General features: G+C 41.4%; 1 protein-coding gene across 4 annotated transcripts in view; it reads left to right on the forward strand.

Moving 5' to 3' along the window:
- The window catches only part of GMPR (guanosine monophosphate reductase), an 86197-nt gene that overhangs the window by 54665 nt on the left and 11551 nt on the right, over positions 1–19981 (forward strand). For all 4 annotated transcript variants that reach the window (XM_036759727.1, XM_036759753.1, XM_036759736.1 and 1 more), the window contains 2 exons: positions 14425–14467; positions 18595–18754. In XM_036759727.1, coding sequence (XP_036615622.1) covers positions 14425–14467; positions 18595–18754 — 203 coding nt within the window. The remainder of the gene's footprint in view (positions 1–14424; positions 14468–18594; positions 18755–19981) is intronic.

A 19981-nucleotide genomic window follows, 5' to 3' on the forward strand; every position in this document is an offset into this window, starting at 1 on the left:
CCTCTCTCCCCCTCCTTCTCTCTCTCTCTCCCTCTCTCTCTCTCTCTCTCTCTCTCTCCTCTCCAACTCCCCTCTCTCTCTTCTCCTCTCTCTCTCCTCTCTTTTTTCTCTCCTGTCTCTCTCTGTCTGTCTCTGTCTCTGTCTCTGTCTCTCTCCATTTCTCTCTCCTCTCTTTCTTCTCTCCTCTCTCTCTCTCTCTCTCTCTCTCTCTCTCTCTCTCTCTCTCTCTCTGTCCCTCTCTCCTCTCTCTCCCCTCTCTCTCTCTTTTCTCTCCCTCATCTTTCTCTCCCTCTCCTCCCTTTTTTAGTCCTCCCTTCTCACCTTCTCCCCTCTTCCCTCTGTCTCTGTCCGTCTTTCTCTCCTCTCTCCATGTAACCTTGTAGCTACTTATCTGGGTACATGTTTTATCCACAAGTGGACTTTAAGCTTCTTGAGGGCAGAAATTATTTTGTTTCTGTCTTTGTATCCCCAGCACCTAACACAGTGCCTTGCACATAATACATATTCGATAATCATTTGCTCAATTCAATTAATTTTGAGTACAATTCCTACTCAATAATCATTTCTTCACCATGGTTACCCACAGCCATACAATTTCTGCTTAATTGTATTCAGTTAAGGGGCACTCACTACCACTTGTGGAAGCTTATTCCATTGTTGAATAGGTATATTCATAGGAGGTTCTCCCTTATGTGGAAATGAAATCTGTTTCTTCGTAACTTCTGCCCAGTGAGGCAGCTGGGATATATTTAGCATAAAGAGCACTTGGCATCAGATGACCTGGGTCCAACCCTAACTCTCCCTCTCATTACCTGTGTAAACCTTGAGAAAGTCATTTAACCACTCTGAGATATAATTTTTTAACCTATAAAATGAGTATAATAATGCAGTACATATATCACAAAATTATCATGCGATGAGACTATGTATGTAAATTGTAAATTATCATTTAAAATTGGCCATCATTGTTGATTCCAGTTCAGCCTTCAGGAGCAGCATAGCACAAAACTATCTCCCCCTTTTTTCTGGATACATGACAGCCCTTCAAATAATTAGACATTGTCTCATGTCTTCTTTCATTCTTTTCTTCTTTAGATTGATGTTTTCTTTATAAAATACGGCTTCTAGACTCTTCACAATGTTGGTTTCCTTTTTTTCCTGGATTCATTCTGGTTTTTCAGTGGCAAATGCCCAGAATCAAATACAATGACCCTTACAGGTGTGATCTGACCTTTGCAGAGGACAGTAATATATAATTCCCTGCTGATCAGTATAGTATACCTCTGCTAATACAGCCTCAAATCATGTTTCCTTTTTCAGTGGGTGCATTATATTGTTGGCTTATATTAAGATTGTGATCAGTTAAATCCTGAATATCATTTTCACATAGGTAGTTGCCAAGCCAGATCTCCTTCTTTCTGTACTTGTGGAATTTGTTGTTTGCACCTAAATGTCAAACTTTGCATTTATCCTTGTTGAATTATATCTTGTTGTTTTCAGCCCACCATTCCATCCTGTTGTCATGGTGCTAAGTAACCACATTAGCTTTGTGTTCTTTATCAGTTTGATAAATATGTTCTCTGTGTCAGCCCCCTCTCCCTTTTAAAAGTTAAATAGTATAAAACCAATAGTAGACCTCTATTGCTTTTCACAAGAAAGAGCTTCCTTTAAAGTTTTCTAATCAATTAATCATTCAGTCAATCAGTGTTTATTGAATCTCTACTGTGTGTACATGATACTACTGTGATTAAAACCCCATAGTGATCTTTCTGTTTCCCATGCTGCTCTGCACTGGAGAACATGCTTTAGATCTCAGCTGACAATGAGCTTGAGACTAGCTACATCCCTCATCTTATAAGAGATATGAGATCAGCTAAACTGAGTGATCTGGGGCTTCTCCATTAGATGGGCTCCTTGAGAGGAAGGACTTTTTTTTTGCTTTTCTTTGTATCCCCAAGACTTAGTACAGTGTCCGGCACACAATTGCCAGCTGACTGGCCAACTGGGACTGTCCTTCCTCCTGCCTCCATCCAAGCAGAATGTACACTCTGGATTTTTCCTGGAACTGGTAATGGATTTTATGGACTCAGCCATGTTTCCTCACATGGTTCCCCCTTATTACCAAACACACACACACACACACACACACACATTTGTGAGACAGCTGTGGCCATAGAACAAAGTGATGCTAACTGGCCTGTGGAGGAAAGGAGCCCATAACCTTGGCCTCATTAGCACTGAGCTAACTAGTTGAACTAGCTGAGGTTCAAAAGTATCATCACTCCACAGCCACTTTCTAATGTTGTTTCACAATTACATTTCTGTTGCCAATAGTTCTGTATCCACTGGAAACCCATCAGACTTTTTGGTTACTGCCTTTTTGTCCAATTGCCAGCTGTCTCATTTTATACTTTAGTTGCTGAAATAGCACATCTGCTCTATTAAAGTGCAGAAGCAAGCCACAGCAAGGAGTCAGTTGGGCCCAGGGGGCTATGCTTGGGATAGTGTTTCTGTTTATTGTAATGCAGAGAGCTTTTCTTCCATACTTAAAAAAGCAGGAGTGTTTTCCAGTAAAGCACAGATCTGAAAAATTCAGGGTGAGCCCAGCGTGTATCAAGGATATGGAGACTGTTCCCTCTCTTCTATATAATTCACTAGAGCAGGAGTTCATCACATTTTTGTGCCCTGGACCCCTTGGGCAGACTGGTGAAGAATGTGAACCCTCTCTCAGAATCTTATTTTTAAATGCATAGAATAAAAAACATAGGAATGCAAAGGGAAACAATTGTATTGATATATTGTTAAAATATTTAAAAATGTAAGTTCACACACCTAGGTTAAGAGATGAAAGGATGAAGAGATGAAGAGAAACTGGAAGCTGAAAGATACCTTCAAAATAATGTAGTACATTGCTATCATTTTAAACATGAAGAAACTGAGAATACCACCCCCCACCCCAGGATGAAGTCATTTACAAACTGTCATAGAGCTAGATGGTGGCTGAGCAGAAACAAGACCCAGGTTTCCCTGACTCCCATTTCAACATCTTTGCTGCCATATTATGTTCCCTCTCTATATTTGGCTTTTTTTTAAAAAAAAAAAATAATCATTCCTTCCCTAAAACTCTTCAAATTGTCTGGTCTTTACATTTGTCCCAATACCAGCTCTGCAGTGTGAGTGACAAAAACAGCCAGCTCATGTTTAACTGTTTACAAAGGAATACCAGCTTGAATAATTTTTTAAAAATAGTTTTCATGGTGCATTTTTCTGCAGCAAAAATATTATTTGGTTTTCATAATGCATTTTTTTACTGCAGCACATCAACCTTATTAATTGGTCCTTTTGGTCCTACTCTCTTCAATATTTTTTTAATCAATGAAGATATAAGAAATGTAATTATTAATCTAAAGAAGACCAAAAAACCCCTTAGAGTAATAGATAATATCATGATGACAGAATGAAGGTCATAACATTTCAATAAGTTATTAATGCTGAATCCAAACCATAAGGTAAAAGCAAATAATGTAAAATGTTACTTTTAGGCTTAAAAATTGTACTAATAGTGAATGGAGCAAAGTTAGCATGTGGGTCTCAGTGCTTTAGTTGCTCATAAACTCAATCTGAACCAATATAAACTTTGGCTGAATTAAAAGAAATGTAGCATTCCGGAAAGATCACAGGAAATAGTAGTGCCACTGCATCTTGCCATGGTCAGACCACATTTGAAGTATTGTGTTCAATTCTCTGTTCTATTTTAAGAGGGACAAAGACAAGTCAAAGTGTAGCAACTCCTTTACTGTTGTGTCAACTAATTGCTTAATGGAAATGTCTCATATTTAGAGTGTCAACCATTAAGTGAATATTTATTGATGGTATAAAAATGATGGGATTCTTAATACTCCATACCCATTTCCACTACTTTGCTTTCATTACTGCCAAAGTGGAATGGGGCCACCTAGGAATGAGGGCCATTTTGTATTTTTTTCTCTTTCATGGATTGCCATGACTAAAAACTTATCACTACACAACCAAACTACTGATCATAAGCCTCTCTTGTCATTGTTCGCTCATTTTTCAGTTGTGTCTGACTCTTCATGGCACAATTTGGGATTTTTGTTGGCCAAGATACTGGAGTGGTTTGCCATTTCATTTTCCAGTATGGGGAAACTGAGGCAAACAAAGTTAAGTGACTTACCCAGGATCATACAGCTAGTAAGTGTCGGTGGCCAGATTTGAACTCAGAAGATGAATTTGTTTTCCACTTCAGACCTGGCACTCTATCCACTGCATCACCTAGCTGCCTAAGCCTTCCAATTGATATTAATTTAGAGTGGTCCTCTGACAGACATGTTCTGTTGCCAGGACTGTCCTTTAAACTCTCTCAGGTTGGTAAGACCTTCCAGAACTCATGCCAGTCTGTGGGCATGGCCTTCAAGAACCCAGAGTCATTTCTACACATAAGGAGCATCACGGGATCACAGACTGAGAGCTGGAAAGGATATCAGAGGCCATCTGGACTGATTCCCTCGTTGGACAGATGAAGAAACCTAGGCTGAAGAAGGTCCAAGGTCACGCAGATGGGAGAGGTGGAATTTGTACCGAGCTCTCCAACTCCTAAGCCAATGTTCTTTCCAATGTTCCATGCTGCCTTCTCTACTTCAATAATGATAATAATAATAATAATAGTCAGCACTTCTCAAATATATTATTTTTAGCATGGGCTGCCCCATAATACAGTTTGTTTCCTCTCACTGGCAATGTTCGATTAGAAGCTGGATGATTCTTGTCAGAGATATTTTGCTATGGACTTGGGTGGAGATTGGACTAGATCATCTGTAGAATCCATTTTATATCTAAAGGCTTAGAGACAGCTTGGTGACACAGTGGTGAGAGTGCAAGACTTGGAATCCAGAAGATCTAAGTTCAAATTTGTCTTCAGACACTTACTAGCTGTGTGACCCTGGACAAATCACCTCATCTTGTTTTCCTCAGTTTCCTCATTTTAAAATGAGTTGGAGAAGGAAATGGCAAACCATTCCTGTACCTTTACCAAGAAAGCCCCAAATGGGGTCACAAAGCATTTACATGACTGAAAATGGTTTAACAACAATAAACCTTAAAGCACTTTATAAACTGAAGGCTATATAACATTACAGGCTTCAGAAGAGGATTGTGTTTGTCCTTCATCCTTGAAGAGGACCATGACATCAGGGAAATGATGACATGACTTGCAATTGACTTTGATTTGAGTGAAGGAGGGCTGTTCAAGGTCACTAGCCTCACTTTCTCCTCCAGAGCCATCTGGGTCCAGTGGCCAGATATTCATCAGGATGACTGGAGATGTCCCAGGATGCACTGGGAGATCCTGGCCTTTTTAGGCTAAGATCTTTCCAGGTTCTCACTTTGAGTAAGGTAATGCCCATTCAGTGAATAGGCCTCTTTGAGAAGTTAATCAAAGGATGGCCCAGGTTGTGTTTGTCTTTTGTTCTTGAAGAGGACAATGACATCAGGGAAATGATGACATGACTTGCAGAAGAGGAAGGCAGGTGAAGGCAGGTTACAAAAATAGGGATTTGATCTTCTGGACCGCAGTTTAAAATACAGAAATGCCAGGCTATTGGTCAAGGTATGGAGTATACCTAACAAGGGATAACTACGTACTTGTCTTGTGTCTTGTAAATTTAATCAAAAGGACTTTAAGATGAAAAGGAAAATATAGAAACAACCCTGCTGATATATTGACAGGGTATAGGAAGAATAATATTATAGATAGTAGTAAAATCCTTGGCTTCAGTCATTTATGTTTGAATACACAAAGTTTGTGTAGCCAAAAAAAGGGGAACAAAAAGGAACTCTGTATGTAAAGAGGCAAATTTGATCTTATAGGCATCACAGAGAGAATTGGTGGGATGTGACCCATGACTGGAATATGGTTCTGGATAGATATGCCTTATTCAAAAGGAACAGGACAGGTAAAAAAGGATCAGGTTGGAGGAAATAGAGGAGGACTGTATATAAAGATGAGGAAATTGAGAAAACAGGAGGAAAGCATGAAGGAACAGTTGGTTAAACATTAATGGAGGCAGGGATGGAAGTGATAATGCCATTGGACATCAGAGAGAAACAAGACCCAAACAGAAACAGGAAATCAATGAGGTGTTAGGGAGGCAGATCAAAAGGCTGGCAGAGAAATGGGTTAGAGTAATAATGGTGGGAGCTCCATGACTCCTCCATGGACTTTAGCCTTCTCTGCCAAAATCAGAGCAGCTCAATGTCTCCTGACTCTCCTTAATGATCATTTCATTCTTCAAAAGATGGAAAATGCACAAGGCAAAATTCTATTTTGGATGAGCTTCTCACCAACCAGGAGGGGACTGGTTGTTGGCAGTAGAAATGAGGGAGGCCTTTGAAGAGAAGAGATTAATCCATCTCAGAGGTGGGAGGAAACCTGCTCAGAGTTTGAAATGAACCCCAGCTTTGGGGAGGACAGATTGCAGAGGTCAGAGAAAGGGTAGGTCAGATCTCATAGGATAAAATTCTGCAAGTCAAGCCAGCCTGGGAGCGACGGTGAGATCTCAGAAACAAACAAAATTCTGAAGCTGCAAAGAGAAATAATCCTGATGAAGAGCAGAAATGAGTATTCCCTAAAAAGACTGCTGTGGATCAGATAAATTGATAAATAAGCCTGTACTATGCCCTGCTGTGTTCCAGATCGTGTCTGACACTTGGAGATACAAAGACGAAAATGGAACAGTGCTTGCCCTCAAGGAGTTTACATCCTATCAGAGAAACAACATGTATATGTATAAGTAAATACAATGTAATTGGTGAGGGGCGGGGAGGAGGAAGGATCTGGGAAAAGACCTCATGTAAGAGGTGGCACTTAAACTGAGCACTGAAGGAAATTAAGGATTCTAAGGGACAGCAGTAATAGAATACATTTCAGGCATGGGGGATAGACTGGAAAAAGACAATTTGGCTGGAACTTAAAATATATGAAATCAGGAATGTGTAATAATCTTGGAGATGCAGGCTGCAGGCAGATTGTAAAGAATTTTAAATGGCGAAAAGAGGGTGTCCACTTATTGCATCAGAGCTCAAAGCTGCACCAAGACTTTTGGGACAGCCTATATTTTATCCTGGAGGCAAGAGAGAGGTTCTTGAGGAAGGGATTATGTGTGTGTGTGTGTGTGTGTCTGTATATGTGTGTGTATATATATATGTGTGTGTATATATATGTGTGTATATATATATATGCGTGTGTGTGTGTGTGTATGTGTGTGTGTGTGTGTGTGTGTGTGTGTGTGTGTGTATGTGGGTAAGTCAAGTACATAAGCACTTATTAACCAGCAGGTGCTAGGCTAAGGGAGAGCCACGAGTTAAGGATGAGTCTGAGGGTGAGAACTTGAATGGACGGCAGGATGGTGGTATTCTCAGTAGAAATAGGAAAATTAGAAAGAAGGCTGGTTTTTAGGGGAAAGATAATGAATTATAAAGGCATTTATTAAGCTCTCAATTTATGTCAGGCACTGTGCTGACTGCTGGGAATACATATAGAAAAAGTGAGACATTTCCTGCTCTTTCTAGTCTCTTCCCTTTAAGATTATCTTCCATTTATACTGAGTATATCTTATATCTGACTAATTATTTATATGCTGACTCCCCCTGTTAGTTAGAATATGTTGTTGTTGTTGTTGAGTCATGTTAGACTCTTGGGTAGAGTTGTGAGCCCATTTGGGGTTTTCTTGGTAAAGATACTGGAGTGGTTTGCCATTTCCCTCTCCAACCCATTTTGCATATGAGGAAACTGAGGTAAACAGGGTCACACAGCTAGTAAGTATCTGAGGCCAGATTTGAACTGAGGAAGGTGAGTCTTCCTGACCCCAGGTCTGGAGCTTTATCTGTTGTGCCACTTAGCTGCCCCATATTAGAACAGAAGATCCTTGAAATCAAAGACTCTTTTGCCTTCCTTTGTGTTCCCAGTGTCTGGCACATAGTAAGAAATAAATAAATGCTTATTGACTGACTGACTGATTTGAAAGTTACACTCTAGGAGAAGGAAACAATACATAAAGGGAATCATGACCAGAAGAGAGTTTTGATCTGGGGACTCACATGGATTGTGAATAGCATCGTAGCACAACTGATTGACATGTTCTTTCCAGGAATTGTAATGTTGTTTTAATTGCAGGGATGGGGGGAAGCTGTTTGAATCCGGTGACATGGCTAAAAGATGGCTAGAGTACAGTGTAGTAAATCTTGCTCAGGCCCACTAGATACAACGAACTTTCACTGATCAAAAGTGCAGGCCCATAGTGATCATAACCAATTTAAACATTAAAATGACATTCTAAAGATGGAAGCAAGGGTAGGTAAGCCGAATCCTTTTGTATTCAGGAGTGGTCTGGTCCTAAAGAATAGCATCGTGAAGGCTAAATCTCAGAGCAACCTGAGGTGGGATAAAAAAGCTAAGGACAGCAAAAAGTGGATTTTTTAAATGATGATTTTGGAGAATAGGGGAGGATCAAAATTGAAATATGTTGAACCAATACAGGGGAAGACAATAAGCATTTATACGGCACTTATTACATGCCAGGCACTCTCCTAAGTACTTTGCAAATATCTCATTTGAGCCTCACAAGGATCCTGCAAGGTAAGTACTGTTACCATCCACATTTTACAGCTGAAGATACTAAGGCAGACAGAGGTTAAGTGATTTACCCAGGATCATAAAGCTAGCAAGTGTCTGAGGCTGGATTTGAACACAGATCCTTCTGACTCCAGGCCCAGCACTCTACCCAATGTACTACCTAGCTCCCCCATTAACAAAGGCAATGTTTCTGACAGAGATGACTCAATCAGCTAATCAGCAAGCATTTATTAAGCACCTTCTCTGTGCCTGTTGATACAACAACTCTGGCTCCCAAGGAGTAGACATTACAGTACAAGTGGAGCAGGGGAATGCTGTTGATATTGTTTATTTAGACCTCAGAATAGCACTGAACAAAGTCTCTCAAATTATTCTTCCGGAAAAGATGGAGAGATGTGGGTTAGACCGGTGGTGTCAAGCTTGAATAGAAATGGGCGCCACTAAACCATACCTAAGGATCCCCATGGGCTGCAAATTGACTTAGAAAAACACATTAGAAAAAAGACATTGGCTTTTCAACCCAATACCACCAACACGCGCGTGCGCGCGCGCGCGCGCACACACACACATGCACACACGCACACACACACACGAAACTCATTTATCCAAATGGATAGCAAAACAGAAACCAGAGAAAGTATACATGTGAAACATTTATGTGTGTGCCTGTGTATATGTATATGTATATATATATATATATACATATCTGTGTGTATATTTATCTTTATGTTTATACCAGACAATATAGATTGAAGGAGTTCTCTCATTGGGAGTGATGTAACTCAGCTAAACGAGAGAGAGAGAGAGAGGGTCCCAGATTTCACCCAAAGGCAAAATCCCCAAAGTCAATAGTGTAGTAAACTATGGATGGATACAAGATGGAAACTGCCAGCTCCTTTCATGTAAGCTTCTTCCCAGAGTCTTCCTTGTTCTGAAGAGAGGTTGAAATTTCCCATCTTCCCTTTTAATGCTAGAGGCCAGAAGAACCCAAAAAGTCTAAGGAGCCCCATTATTCTCTCTGTCTCTCACCATCTGTGTCCAGCTACTCTTCCTCTAGGAGGGCATGGACTTTGACCAGTAAGGAGATGGTCCCATACTAATGAACCCTTAGAGCCTGAGTTATAAATGGATAATCTGTATGTTAGCAATTGACCTTATTTTCATTAATAAAATAATGAGATTGGACTCGATGGCCTTTAAAGTCCCTTAATACTCACAAATACCATGAGAAATGTTACTACTTGTAACTACAGTCAGCCCTGGGCAAAATTATTAAGTAGGCCCATTTTGTTCTCATTGACTCTTACCTATTTCCCTTTTGAGCATCCTTTTAATTGATTTTCATATATCCCGAATCTCTCAACCTTCCCTTTTCCCACTCTAGGTGCCTAATGAATTACTGCTCCGAAGCCTTCCTTTTAGGAATGAAAGAATCTGATAAATGTATGTGCTCTAAGCCAAAGGCACCTAACCTGAGGTCTACAAAATTAAAAAAAAATTCATATTTTTAAAAAATTTTATTTATTAATTTATTAAAATTCCATATTTTAATTTAATCGATTTCCTTTGTAATCCTATGTATTTTATTTTATGCATTTAAAAATATTATTCTGAGAAGGGGTCCATACACGTCACTAGACTACCCAAAGGGTCCATGATACAAAAAAGGTTAAAAGTTATTACTGATTCAATGTGTTTCCCCTACTAGGGATACTTGTATTTGAAACTAAGGGAACATGACTCTCTGATGGTGGAATTTCAGGCATTGGTTGGGGGGAACTACTTTTGAGCAAGGGGCTATCATGCCATATGTTCAAGAAATCTGCCGTAATCAAATGGTTCTCACCTCCATTGTTTCTGCCTCTCTTGAGAGGCCGTTATAAGGCAGTATATGATGTTCAACTATAGCAAGGCTTCACAACAACCCTAGGAGGTAGGTGCTATTATTATCCCCATTTTACAGATGGGGAAACTGAGGTAAACAGCAATTAGCCAGAGTTACACAGCTAGGCTGGATTTGAACTCAGGTTTTCCTGTCTGCAAGGCCAGAGTTCTATCCACTGTGCCACCTAGCTGCCTCTAATTACTTCCTATTTTTGTTTTGGGGGGGTTTTGGAGGAGGGAAGGCAGGGGAATTAGGGTTAAGTGACTTGCCCAAGGTCACACAACTAGTAAGTGTGTCAAGTGTCTGAGGCTGGATTTGAACTCGGTTCTACATGACTGCAAGTCCAGAGTGCTACCCTCTATACCATACAGTAGATATAGCACTATTTATAGATGTTTCTCAGGGCTCAAGATCTTTTTTTATTTGAATGAGTAATCTTACAATAATATGTAGTGTTACCTAGAAATAGATACGCCCAGAAAGGTAGCCTAGAATAGTCACAGATAATCAAAGCTAGTCACAGCATGCTGCTATCCCTGTTAGCCATAATAGAGTAAAAAACTTGTGAAAGCTATCTAATAATGCAGCTAAGTGGTGTAGTGGGAAGAGCGCTGGGATTCGAGTCAGGAACACCCATCTTCCTGAGTTCAAATCTGGCCTCAGACACATATTAGCCATGTGACCTTGGGCAAGTCACTTAACCCTGTTGGCCTCGGTTTCCTCATCTGTCAGATGAGCTGGAAAAGGAAATGGCAAACCACTCCAGTATCTTTACCAAGGAAACCCCAAATGGGATCCTGAAGAGTCAGACATGACTGAACAACAATAACAATGTCTTCCACAATTACTCCTTGAAATGCCCCTTTTCCTGGGAACAATGCAGTTCTTCAGGCTATTGCCATGTACAGTGCTAATGGCCCCTTTTCCTTCTGGGTAGTTGCGACTTAGGTCCCTGTCATGGGCCTAACTCCTTGTTGGCAGTCCTACAATCACAGAATCTTTGAGTTGGAGGAGACATTTTAGGTCATCCAGTCTAACCCCCAAGCTGATACATGAGTCTCTTCTACAATATCCCTGATTGCTGGCCACATCTAGCCTTGCTTGAATACTTTTGGGAAGGGAGCCCTCACTACTATTTCATGAAACAGCTTGTTCCATTTTTGGACTGCTATGAGTGGTAGGAATTTCTTTCCTTATATTGAGCTGAAATTGGCCTCCCTGTAATGTCTACTCACTGGTCAACATTCTACCCTCTGGCGCCAAGAAGAATGGGTCTAATCTATCTTGCATGACAGCCCTTTAAATATTTGAAAACAGCTCTCATATGCCCTTCAAGTCTTCAGGCTGAACACCCCCAGTTCCATTAAACTATATTCCTATGACATTGTTACTGGGCCTCCCCCAGTTCTGTTGCCTTGCTTTCTAAGTGTTCCAGTTTGTCAAAGCTCTTCCTAAGATGTGGCACCTAGAACAGGATATGGCACTTCAGGGCAGAGCCCAGCAGGACTAGATGACACTAAGCCTCTTGTAATGGAGACGATGTTCACATTAGATTATTTGGCATTTGCTGTCCATTGCTGGAGAATATTGATTTTGCTAAGTTGGTGTTTTTTTATCACATGAGCTGATGTTAAACCATGTTTCCCCATCCTATGATTGTGCGGTAGATTTTCTCTCTCCTCTTCCTCCTCCTCCCCCTCCTCTTCCTCCTCCCCCTCCTCTTCCTCCTCCTTCTCCTTCTCCTCTCTTTCTGTTACCCACTTGCCCTGGATCACACAGCTCATCTGAGGCCACATTTGAATTGGGGTCCTCTTGATTCCAACGGCAGTGTTCTATCCAATGCTCCATCCACTGTGCTACCTAGGTGCCCCTCTTTTAACTTCTAAGTACAGTCCTGATCTATAACTAAACATGATGGAGATGAATGAGATGAAGGTATGAAGTAAGCCATCATCCTCTTGGTCATTTTAGAAGGAGTGCTGGACTTGGAGTCATGAGGCTTATGTTCAAGTCTTGACTCTAACACTTGATAGGTATGTGGCCATGGACAAGTCACTGAATGTCTCTGAGCCTCAGTCTTCCTATCTGTGAAATAGAGCTAACTACTTGTACTTAATACTACTTCACAGAGTTATTGTGAGGGAGGTGCTTTTAAATATTAACATGCTCATGAAATAGAGGGTATAATTCTGTGCTCTGTGGGGAAGACATAACCGTCCTTCTCCATCACCCCAGTGCCCTGCTCTGTTTCTCCTCCATCCCATGTTAGAAGTCATAAGTTTAAATGCTCTTCCTCCTTATCATCATACACACATATTTGCTCAGTGCTCGTAGAGAGGGCATGTTGCTGTCTTCTTGCTAAATATGAAACCACTTTGAAGGGTTAGAAATAGGCTACGTAGGAGATATAGTGATGTGCAAAAAGGTTGGATGATATACATTGCCCCAAATGATTTTTGAGTTGGCTTTAGGGGGAATGGTATAAATTATATAAGCATGATAGCATCCGCATGAAGTGGGAAGGTTTTTTTTTTTAATGCAGGAGGAAACAACCCAATATCCTTTCCCCTTCCCTTGGATTAATTTGCCATTTGTGCCAAATAAAATATCACCCCATCCACCACCCAGTTACTAGCACACTTCAAGCAGGGAGGGAAAGGCTAACAATTAAATCCGAAACTCAAAAGTGTTAGCCCTGTTTTATAAACACGAGTGCGAATGGCCCAGGGAGAGGAAGACGGGAGCAGAAATAGCAGTGCCTGGCGATGGATTATGTAAGCCACTCATGTAGGATGAGGTCAGAAACTATTTCCAACCCAATAGTACATTTTCCCCACCTCCTGGGTGCACTGTGCATACACAATGAAGAAGCTTGCAATGATGACTGACTCTGGCTGTTTAAAATGGGGTTTGCTCGAATGAAAACCAAAATAAACTCAGGGAGACCATAGGCAGAAGTGATAGGTTCTGCTCCCCAGGGGCAGAGGAGCCAGAGGTCCTTTGGTAAATGAGGCAGGCCCCTGCCAGGGTAATGGGAAAAGGCTCCTGGGCCTGATTTGATTTCTTCCCCTTACCCACCCCCCCTGCATTCATCCAGTGTGGTAGCTCCAAGTACAATGCACACTTTTTATTATTGTGTATTTGGGCTTTCTCCCATTCTACTGTAAGCCCGATGAGCATAGGGTCTGAGTTCTGTCTGTCACCTCATCCCTAATATCTAGCATAGGGCCTTGCAAATAGTAGGGACTTCAAAATGGTTGTTAAAATTAAATAGAAGTAACATGTTTTAGCATGGTTGCTATATTTTAGGAAAATGGAAAATAAACTAGGTGGGGAGGGCATAAATGCTCTACAATCTTTTTGGCTTTAGAGGTGAAAGCAAGCATAAAGGTCATTGAGTTCAGCTTCTCATTTTACAAGTGAGAAAACTGAGGTGCCTCTCCTATTATACCCTATTGAAACATAAGTTTTCCCACTCTCCCCACCACATATCTGTTTATCTTCCTTCCCCCCTTTCTTTTCCCCCTCTGTATTTGTCTCCCTCTTCTTCCATCTCTCTCCCCTCAATTTTTCTTTCCCTCTCTCTTACCTCCATCCTACTCCCTCTCTCCCATCGCTCCTCTCTTCCTCTCCCCATCTCTCTGTCTCTGTCTCTCTGTCTCTCCCTCTCTCCTCTCTCTCTCTCTCTCTCTCTCTCTCTCTCTCTCTCTCTGTCTCTCTCTCTCTCTGTCTCTGTCTCTCCTTCTACAGCTTAATATGACTTAGGGTGTAGAAATATTCATGTGCGTATCCTGCACAGATCCCCCAGAGTTGCACCAATCCCAGAGGGAACTAGGAGCTCTGCTTTCCTGCCTTGTTCTGACTGACTTGCTTTTTCTCTTTTCTTAAGGACGGAGGCTGCACTTGTCCAGGAGATGTCGCCAAAGCATTTGGTAAGCATAGGCACAGATGGTAGCCAGCTTCATCCATTGGGAAGAATGGGGCTGAGGGAGGGAAGGAAGGGTTCTGCGTGAAAGAGGAACAAGAATGCAGGAGCTTACTTAGAAGTCTGGGGGTGGGAGCTGGGGCATGATAAGGGGAAGGAGCAGAAGAGTTCTCAGGGCAGTGATTAGAATTTCCTCCCATTGGGTTTCTCTTGACATGATCTTACTCCATTTTCCTCGTGCCTGTTAGGATCACATGGGAGCCTGGCCAGTTTCCCTGACCCTACCTGCTCTACTAAGCCAGAAACCAGAATTTAGGACTTTTTCTTAAGAGCTAAAGGCACCTCAGAGATCATTTCGTCGCAGTCCCGCATGTACAGAAGAAGCGAAGGGATTAACCCAAGGCCGTGTAGCAAGCTGGTCTCAGAGCAGGGGACCCAGGTCTCCTAACTCCTGGCTCTAGGAAGTCCTCTTTTCTGTGATGACCCCCAGCCCTTATAGGTCACATAGATGCACCCTTTTTTCTTGATTAGAGGGTGGGGCTTAGGAAGTCTTTTTGGAGAAGTGGACATGAAGATCAGGGGAGATGGTTTATCACTTTCCGACTTCCCCTTCCCCTGCCTTTCTCTACCTTGAACCTGTTCCAGGATATTGAGAGCACTTCCATTATGCCTTTGAGGCACACAAGGGGGCAGCAGAGGGCAGTGCTCAGAATTACAGCAGGACCCAGATTCTGGTGCCTAAGGACTCAGTGGATCTGACACTGTGGGAAACATTTCTGCCTCCGGCCTCTTGGTTTTACTCAGTAGTGAAAAGTCTGTAGTCTGAAAACGTCTAGGGAGGCCACGGATGGGTGGATAGGGAACCTAGCAATGGATGCTTTTGCGGGTTCTGCCCATCAGGGGTTACGTCACCTTGGTGAAGTCAAGTCTCCTTCCTAGCCCAGTCTTCCTTCTGTCCCATTGCACTCTCCAGGGAGAAAGCAGTGGCCGTTCCTCCCCAGCACTCCTGTTGGGTGCACAAAGCTAAAGGGACTCCCAAGCATGCAGCAGAGGAGAGGATTCCTCTTGTGAACCAGCAACTGGTTCACGTGGGAGGGGTCTCTAGCCTGCTCCACATTCCAGTCAAGAATACTGAGGAGGGATTGTAAACTACAGGGTGAACTCTGAATGTTCTTGTGTAGATAATTCAAAGTGACCGGTCACAAAACGTTAGGGTCGCCATTCAGGGGGAGTCACTCACCATCTCCTCTTCTTGTAAGGGCTTTGGCCAGTCAATCCCCAACCAACCTCATGACTAAAAGCTCCCTTGAGCACAGTGGATAGAGCACTGGGCCTGGGGTCAGGAAGACTCATCTTCCTGAGTTCAAATCTGGCCTCAGACACTTACTAGCTGTGTGACCCTGGGCAAATCACTTAAACCCTGTTTTGCCTCAGTTTCCTCATCTGTAAGATGAGCTGGAAAAGGAAAGGGCAAAACTGCTCCAATAACTTCACCAAGAAAACCCCAAACCGGATCATGAAGAATGGAAAATGACTGAATGACAACAACAAAAATCATTAATAACTTTTTCTTTTTAAAAATTCATTGTATCTGGGGCAGCTAGGTGGCACAGTGAGTAGACCACCGGCCCTGGACTCAGGTGGACCTGAGTTCAAATCCGGCCTCAGACACTTGACACACTTACTAGCTGTGTGACCTTGGGCAAGTCACTTAACCCCAATTGCCCTGCCTTCCCCCCTCCAAAAAAAAATTCATTTTATCTTTCCTGATTACATGTAAACAGTTTTTAACATTCACTTTTTAAAAATTTGAGTTCCAAATTCTCTCTTATCCCCCCTCCCTAACTCCTTGAGAAGGCAAGTGATATGATATTGATTATACATGTGAAGTCAGAGCATTGATATCTTGGCCTACATTCTGTAGGCCCTTAGTGGAATTTACTCTGTTGTATATGTAGAAGATTTGTGTGTATTATTTAACCAAAAGGATCCCATTTATACAGGACAGACAGAGAGGCAGTCAATCAACTTTGACTATCCATGACCTTTAGGAGGTGCTCATCCTCTAATCCAGAGGTTCCCAAACTTATTTTGCCTATCACCCCCTTTTCAAAAAAAATTACTCAGCACTCCACTAGAAATATACTTTCTTTAACCTTTTAATGGGTTTTAAAAAAATTTGTGTCATTTCAAAAAAAATACAAATTTTTTTTAGAAAAATGCCTCATCTTAAATTTAATAATTTGTTGTAAATTTGTGGGGTTTTTCCTGCCTTGAAATTTAATTTTTTTTTATTTTAATAAATTTATTTTTTTATTTTTAGTTTACAACACTCAGTTCCACAAGTTTTGGGGTTCCAAATTTTCTCTCCCTTCCTCTTCTTTCCCCTCCCCCCAAGACAACATGTAATCCAATGTAGGTTCTACATATATGTCACATTGAACTTATTTACATAATAGTCCAGTTGTAAAGAAGAATTATAACCAATGGAATGAATCATGAGATAGAAACAACAAAAAAGAAGGAAAAAATGCATTGAAATTTTGATTATGCAATATTGCATCATGTAACTATAGTATAGTATTGTAAACAGGTCATTACATGCATGTATTCCTGCTGATGCATGCTGGACTTCCCAACAATGCCTGCCATGCTCACCTGCCAACACTTGCTTATTAAGACCTGTTGGCAGACAACCACCGATTGGTTATAATTTGCATTTTGGGTGTTTAAATGATGTAATCATTATAACTCTGTTACACAATAGATGAAACATGTATGTTTTTCAGCCTTCTCTTCTTTCCTTATGATTCCACTGCCCCCTTATTTTTATTCAGTGCCCCCAATTACACCCAAGGGTACTACCACCCCGCTGAATCATTCCAGAACCCCACAGGGGGTGGTATTGCTCACTTTGGGAACCTATGCTCCAACCTCTCAGCAGGATAACCTGGTGAAAAACTCATACTGTCTAATATTTAAAATGGAAAATTATTTATTTTTATTATGACTCCTTAATTCTTATAATATAGGCAACTAGGAGTTGCGGTGGATAGATGTATAGATCTGGAGTCAGGAAGACATCTAATCAAAACCTGCCTGCAACACTCACTATTTGTGTAACCATGGATAAGCCACTTAACCTCTCCTTGCCTCAGCTTCAGTGGGGATAACAAAGCACCAACCTCCCAGGATGGTTGTGAGGATTAAATGAGATGATATTTGTAAAGTCCTTTACAAACCTTAAAGTGCTATATAAATGCTAATTATTATTATTAAGAATGGGAGTTAAATATTGAGAACATGATGTCTGAGAAATGTAAAGCTTTTCAGACTTCTGTGGACTTTTCCTACCATTTTCAACCTTGTCATGTTATCTAAGTTTCATATACAATGTAATGCACTTGGGTGCCTTTCTGAAGACTCAGATTAGGAGAAAACCATAATAAAGACATAGCCCCTTCCATTGGAGGGTATTTAAACAGGCACTGGAAAATTAGTAAGTTAATAAGAATTTATAACGTAGCTATTATGTGCCAGGCACCCATCTAAGCCCTGGGTTATGGATTCACAACCTGCAAGAATTCTTTGACCTCATTTAGTCTAATCCTTTGATTTTACAGATGAGGGAACCAAAGCTAAGAGGGAAGTGACTTACCTAAGGTCATATAGTTTTTGTGGAATAAATAAATTATCAAACAAATAAATGAATAAATAAATGACATGAATAATGAAAAAAGAATAAATAAATGAAGTCATATAGCCACAGTGGCTCTGGGTGGGAAGTTGACCCAGATGACCTCTAAGATGCCCTTTCCAACTCTTAAATGTCCATGAGCCTATGGGATTTGGATTTCTGTTTGTATGGTGATCATTCTTTAATAGACTCCTCTCATCAACTTTAATCGACCTGCCATTTGCCTCTACAATTCAGTGCTCAGGTTATTTGTTAAATGCTAGGGCTTCCTGGCTCTGTGGGGGCATCAGTCTATCTCCTTTAGGTAGCGCAGGTGGGTTTGTTGGCTCTAGGTCATGCTTGATAGAAATTTTCTATGTGTTGTGCACACAATGATCTCAGAGGCAATTTTGACTTTGCCCTCTCTTGTCCTCTCCATTTTCCTTGTCCCTTTGCAGGAGCCGGTGCTGATTTCGTCATGCTGGCAGGGATGTTCTCGGGTCACACAGAATGTGCTGGTGAAGTAATTGAGAGGAATGGTCAAAAAGTAAAGCTCTTCTATGGGATGAGTTCTGAAACAGCAATGAAGAAACACGCTGGACAAGTTGCTGAATACAGGTGAGAGAGCAGCCGGAGCATTCAAACATGAATGCGTCTTAAATTTCTCCAGCTGCTTTGCATCCTTATGCTGGGGGTGATGGAAATGGGACAGAGTTCAGCTGAAAGGAAATGAGCTGCAGGACTTTCTTGTCTATTTTTCTTTTGGAAGCTGCTCTGAGGAAGTGCTGGAAAATGTCCCCTGAGCTCATTTAGCAGGAGGGAGACCTGGTCTTTTTTTTTTTAAGTATAGCTAAAGCCTTTAGGGGACTTGATTTGGGAGATAGTTATGAGGCTTCCTTGCCTTTCTTCTAGAATCTGTGTTTCCCAAGCATCCCTTGTCCCTCCTTAATATTCAATCTTTCCTTGTCCACTGGCTCCTTCCTTACTGCTTAAAAATGTGCCAAATGCTCCTCTAACCTTTCAAAAAACACTTTACTTGATCCTAGCCTCTCCTCGGGCTATTATCCATAATTTCTCTTCCCTTTTGCAACCAAAATCCTGGGGACAAAAAGAGCTGTCTTCACTTTTCTCTCCTTTCTTGCCTCCCACTCACTTCTCAACTCCTTGCAGTCTAGCGTCAGCCCTCATCACTCAGCTGGAGCTCATTTCTCCCAGATTACCAGTGATCTCTTAATTATCAAATCCAGTGACCTTTCCTCGGTCCTCATGCTTATTAGAATTATTGCAGAATTTGTAACTTGACCAGATGTCAATGAGAATCCCAACCTCAGGAGGCCATTCCTAATTCGCCATTAATGTTAGCACCTTCTCTCTGTGATTATTTCCAATTCCTGTATGTATCTTCTTGTTACATAGTTGTTTGCGTGTTTAGAGATGTCTGCCTGCTCCCTTCAGACCGTGGGCTTCTCAGGGGCAGGGACTGTTTTTGTCTCTCTTTGTATTCTCAGTACTTAGCACAGTATCTGTCACATAGCAGGCACTTAATAAAAGCATGTGGACTTGACTTAAGCATCCCCTCTTCCTCGAATATCCATGACCCTCCTCTCTCCAGGTCCTCTTCCTACCCTTCCAATCTTTCCCCAATCTTTCCCCAATCTCTTTTCTACTAGTGTCATCCGTGTTCCGTCCCATGGACTTGGGTGTTTTCCAGGATTCTCTTCTCCTCTTTCTCTGTATGTACTGTCTTGGTAATCTCATCTTCTCCCCTGTAATCAACTATGAAGTTAACTGTCTCCTGAATTCCAGTTTCACATTTTGTTCATTTTTTTCAGTCATGTCCAGCTT

Source organism: Trichosurus vulpecula, chromosome 1, assembly GCF_011100635.1.
Source record: "Trichosurus vulpecula isolate mTriVul1 chromosome 1, mTriVul1.pri, whole genome shotgun sequence".
In the NCBI taxonomy this organism is placed as follows: domain Eukaryota; kingdom Metazoa; phylum Chordata; class Mammalia; order Diprotodontia; family Phalangeridae; genus Trichosurus; species Trichosurus vulpecula.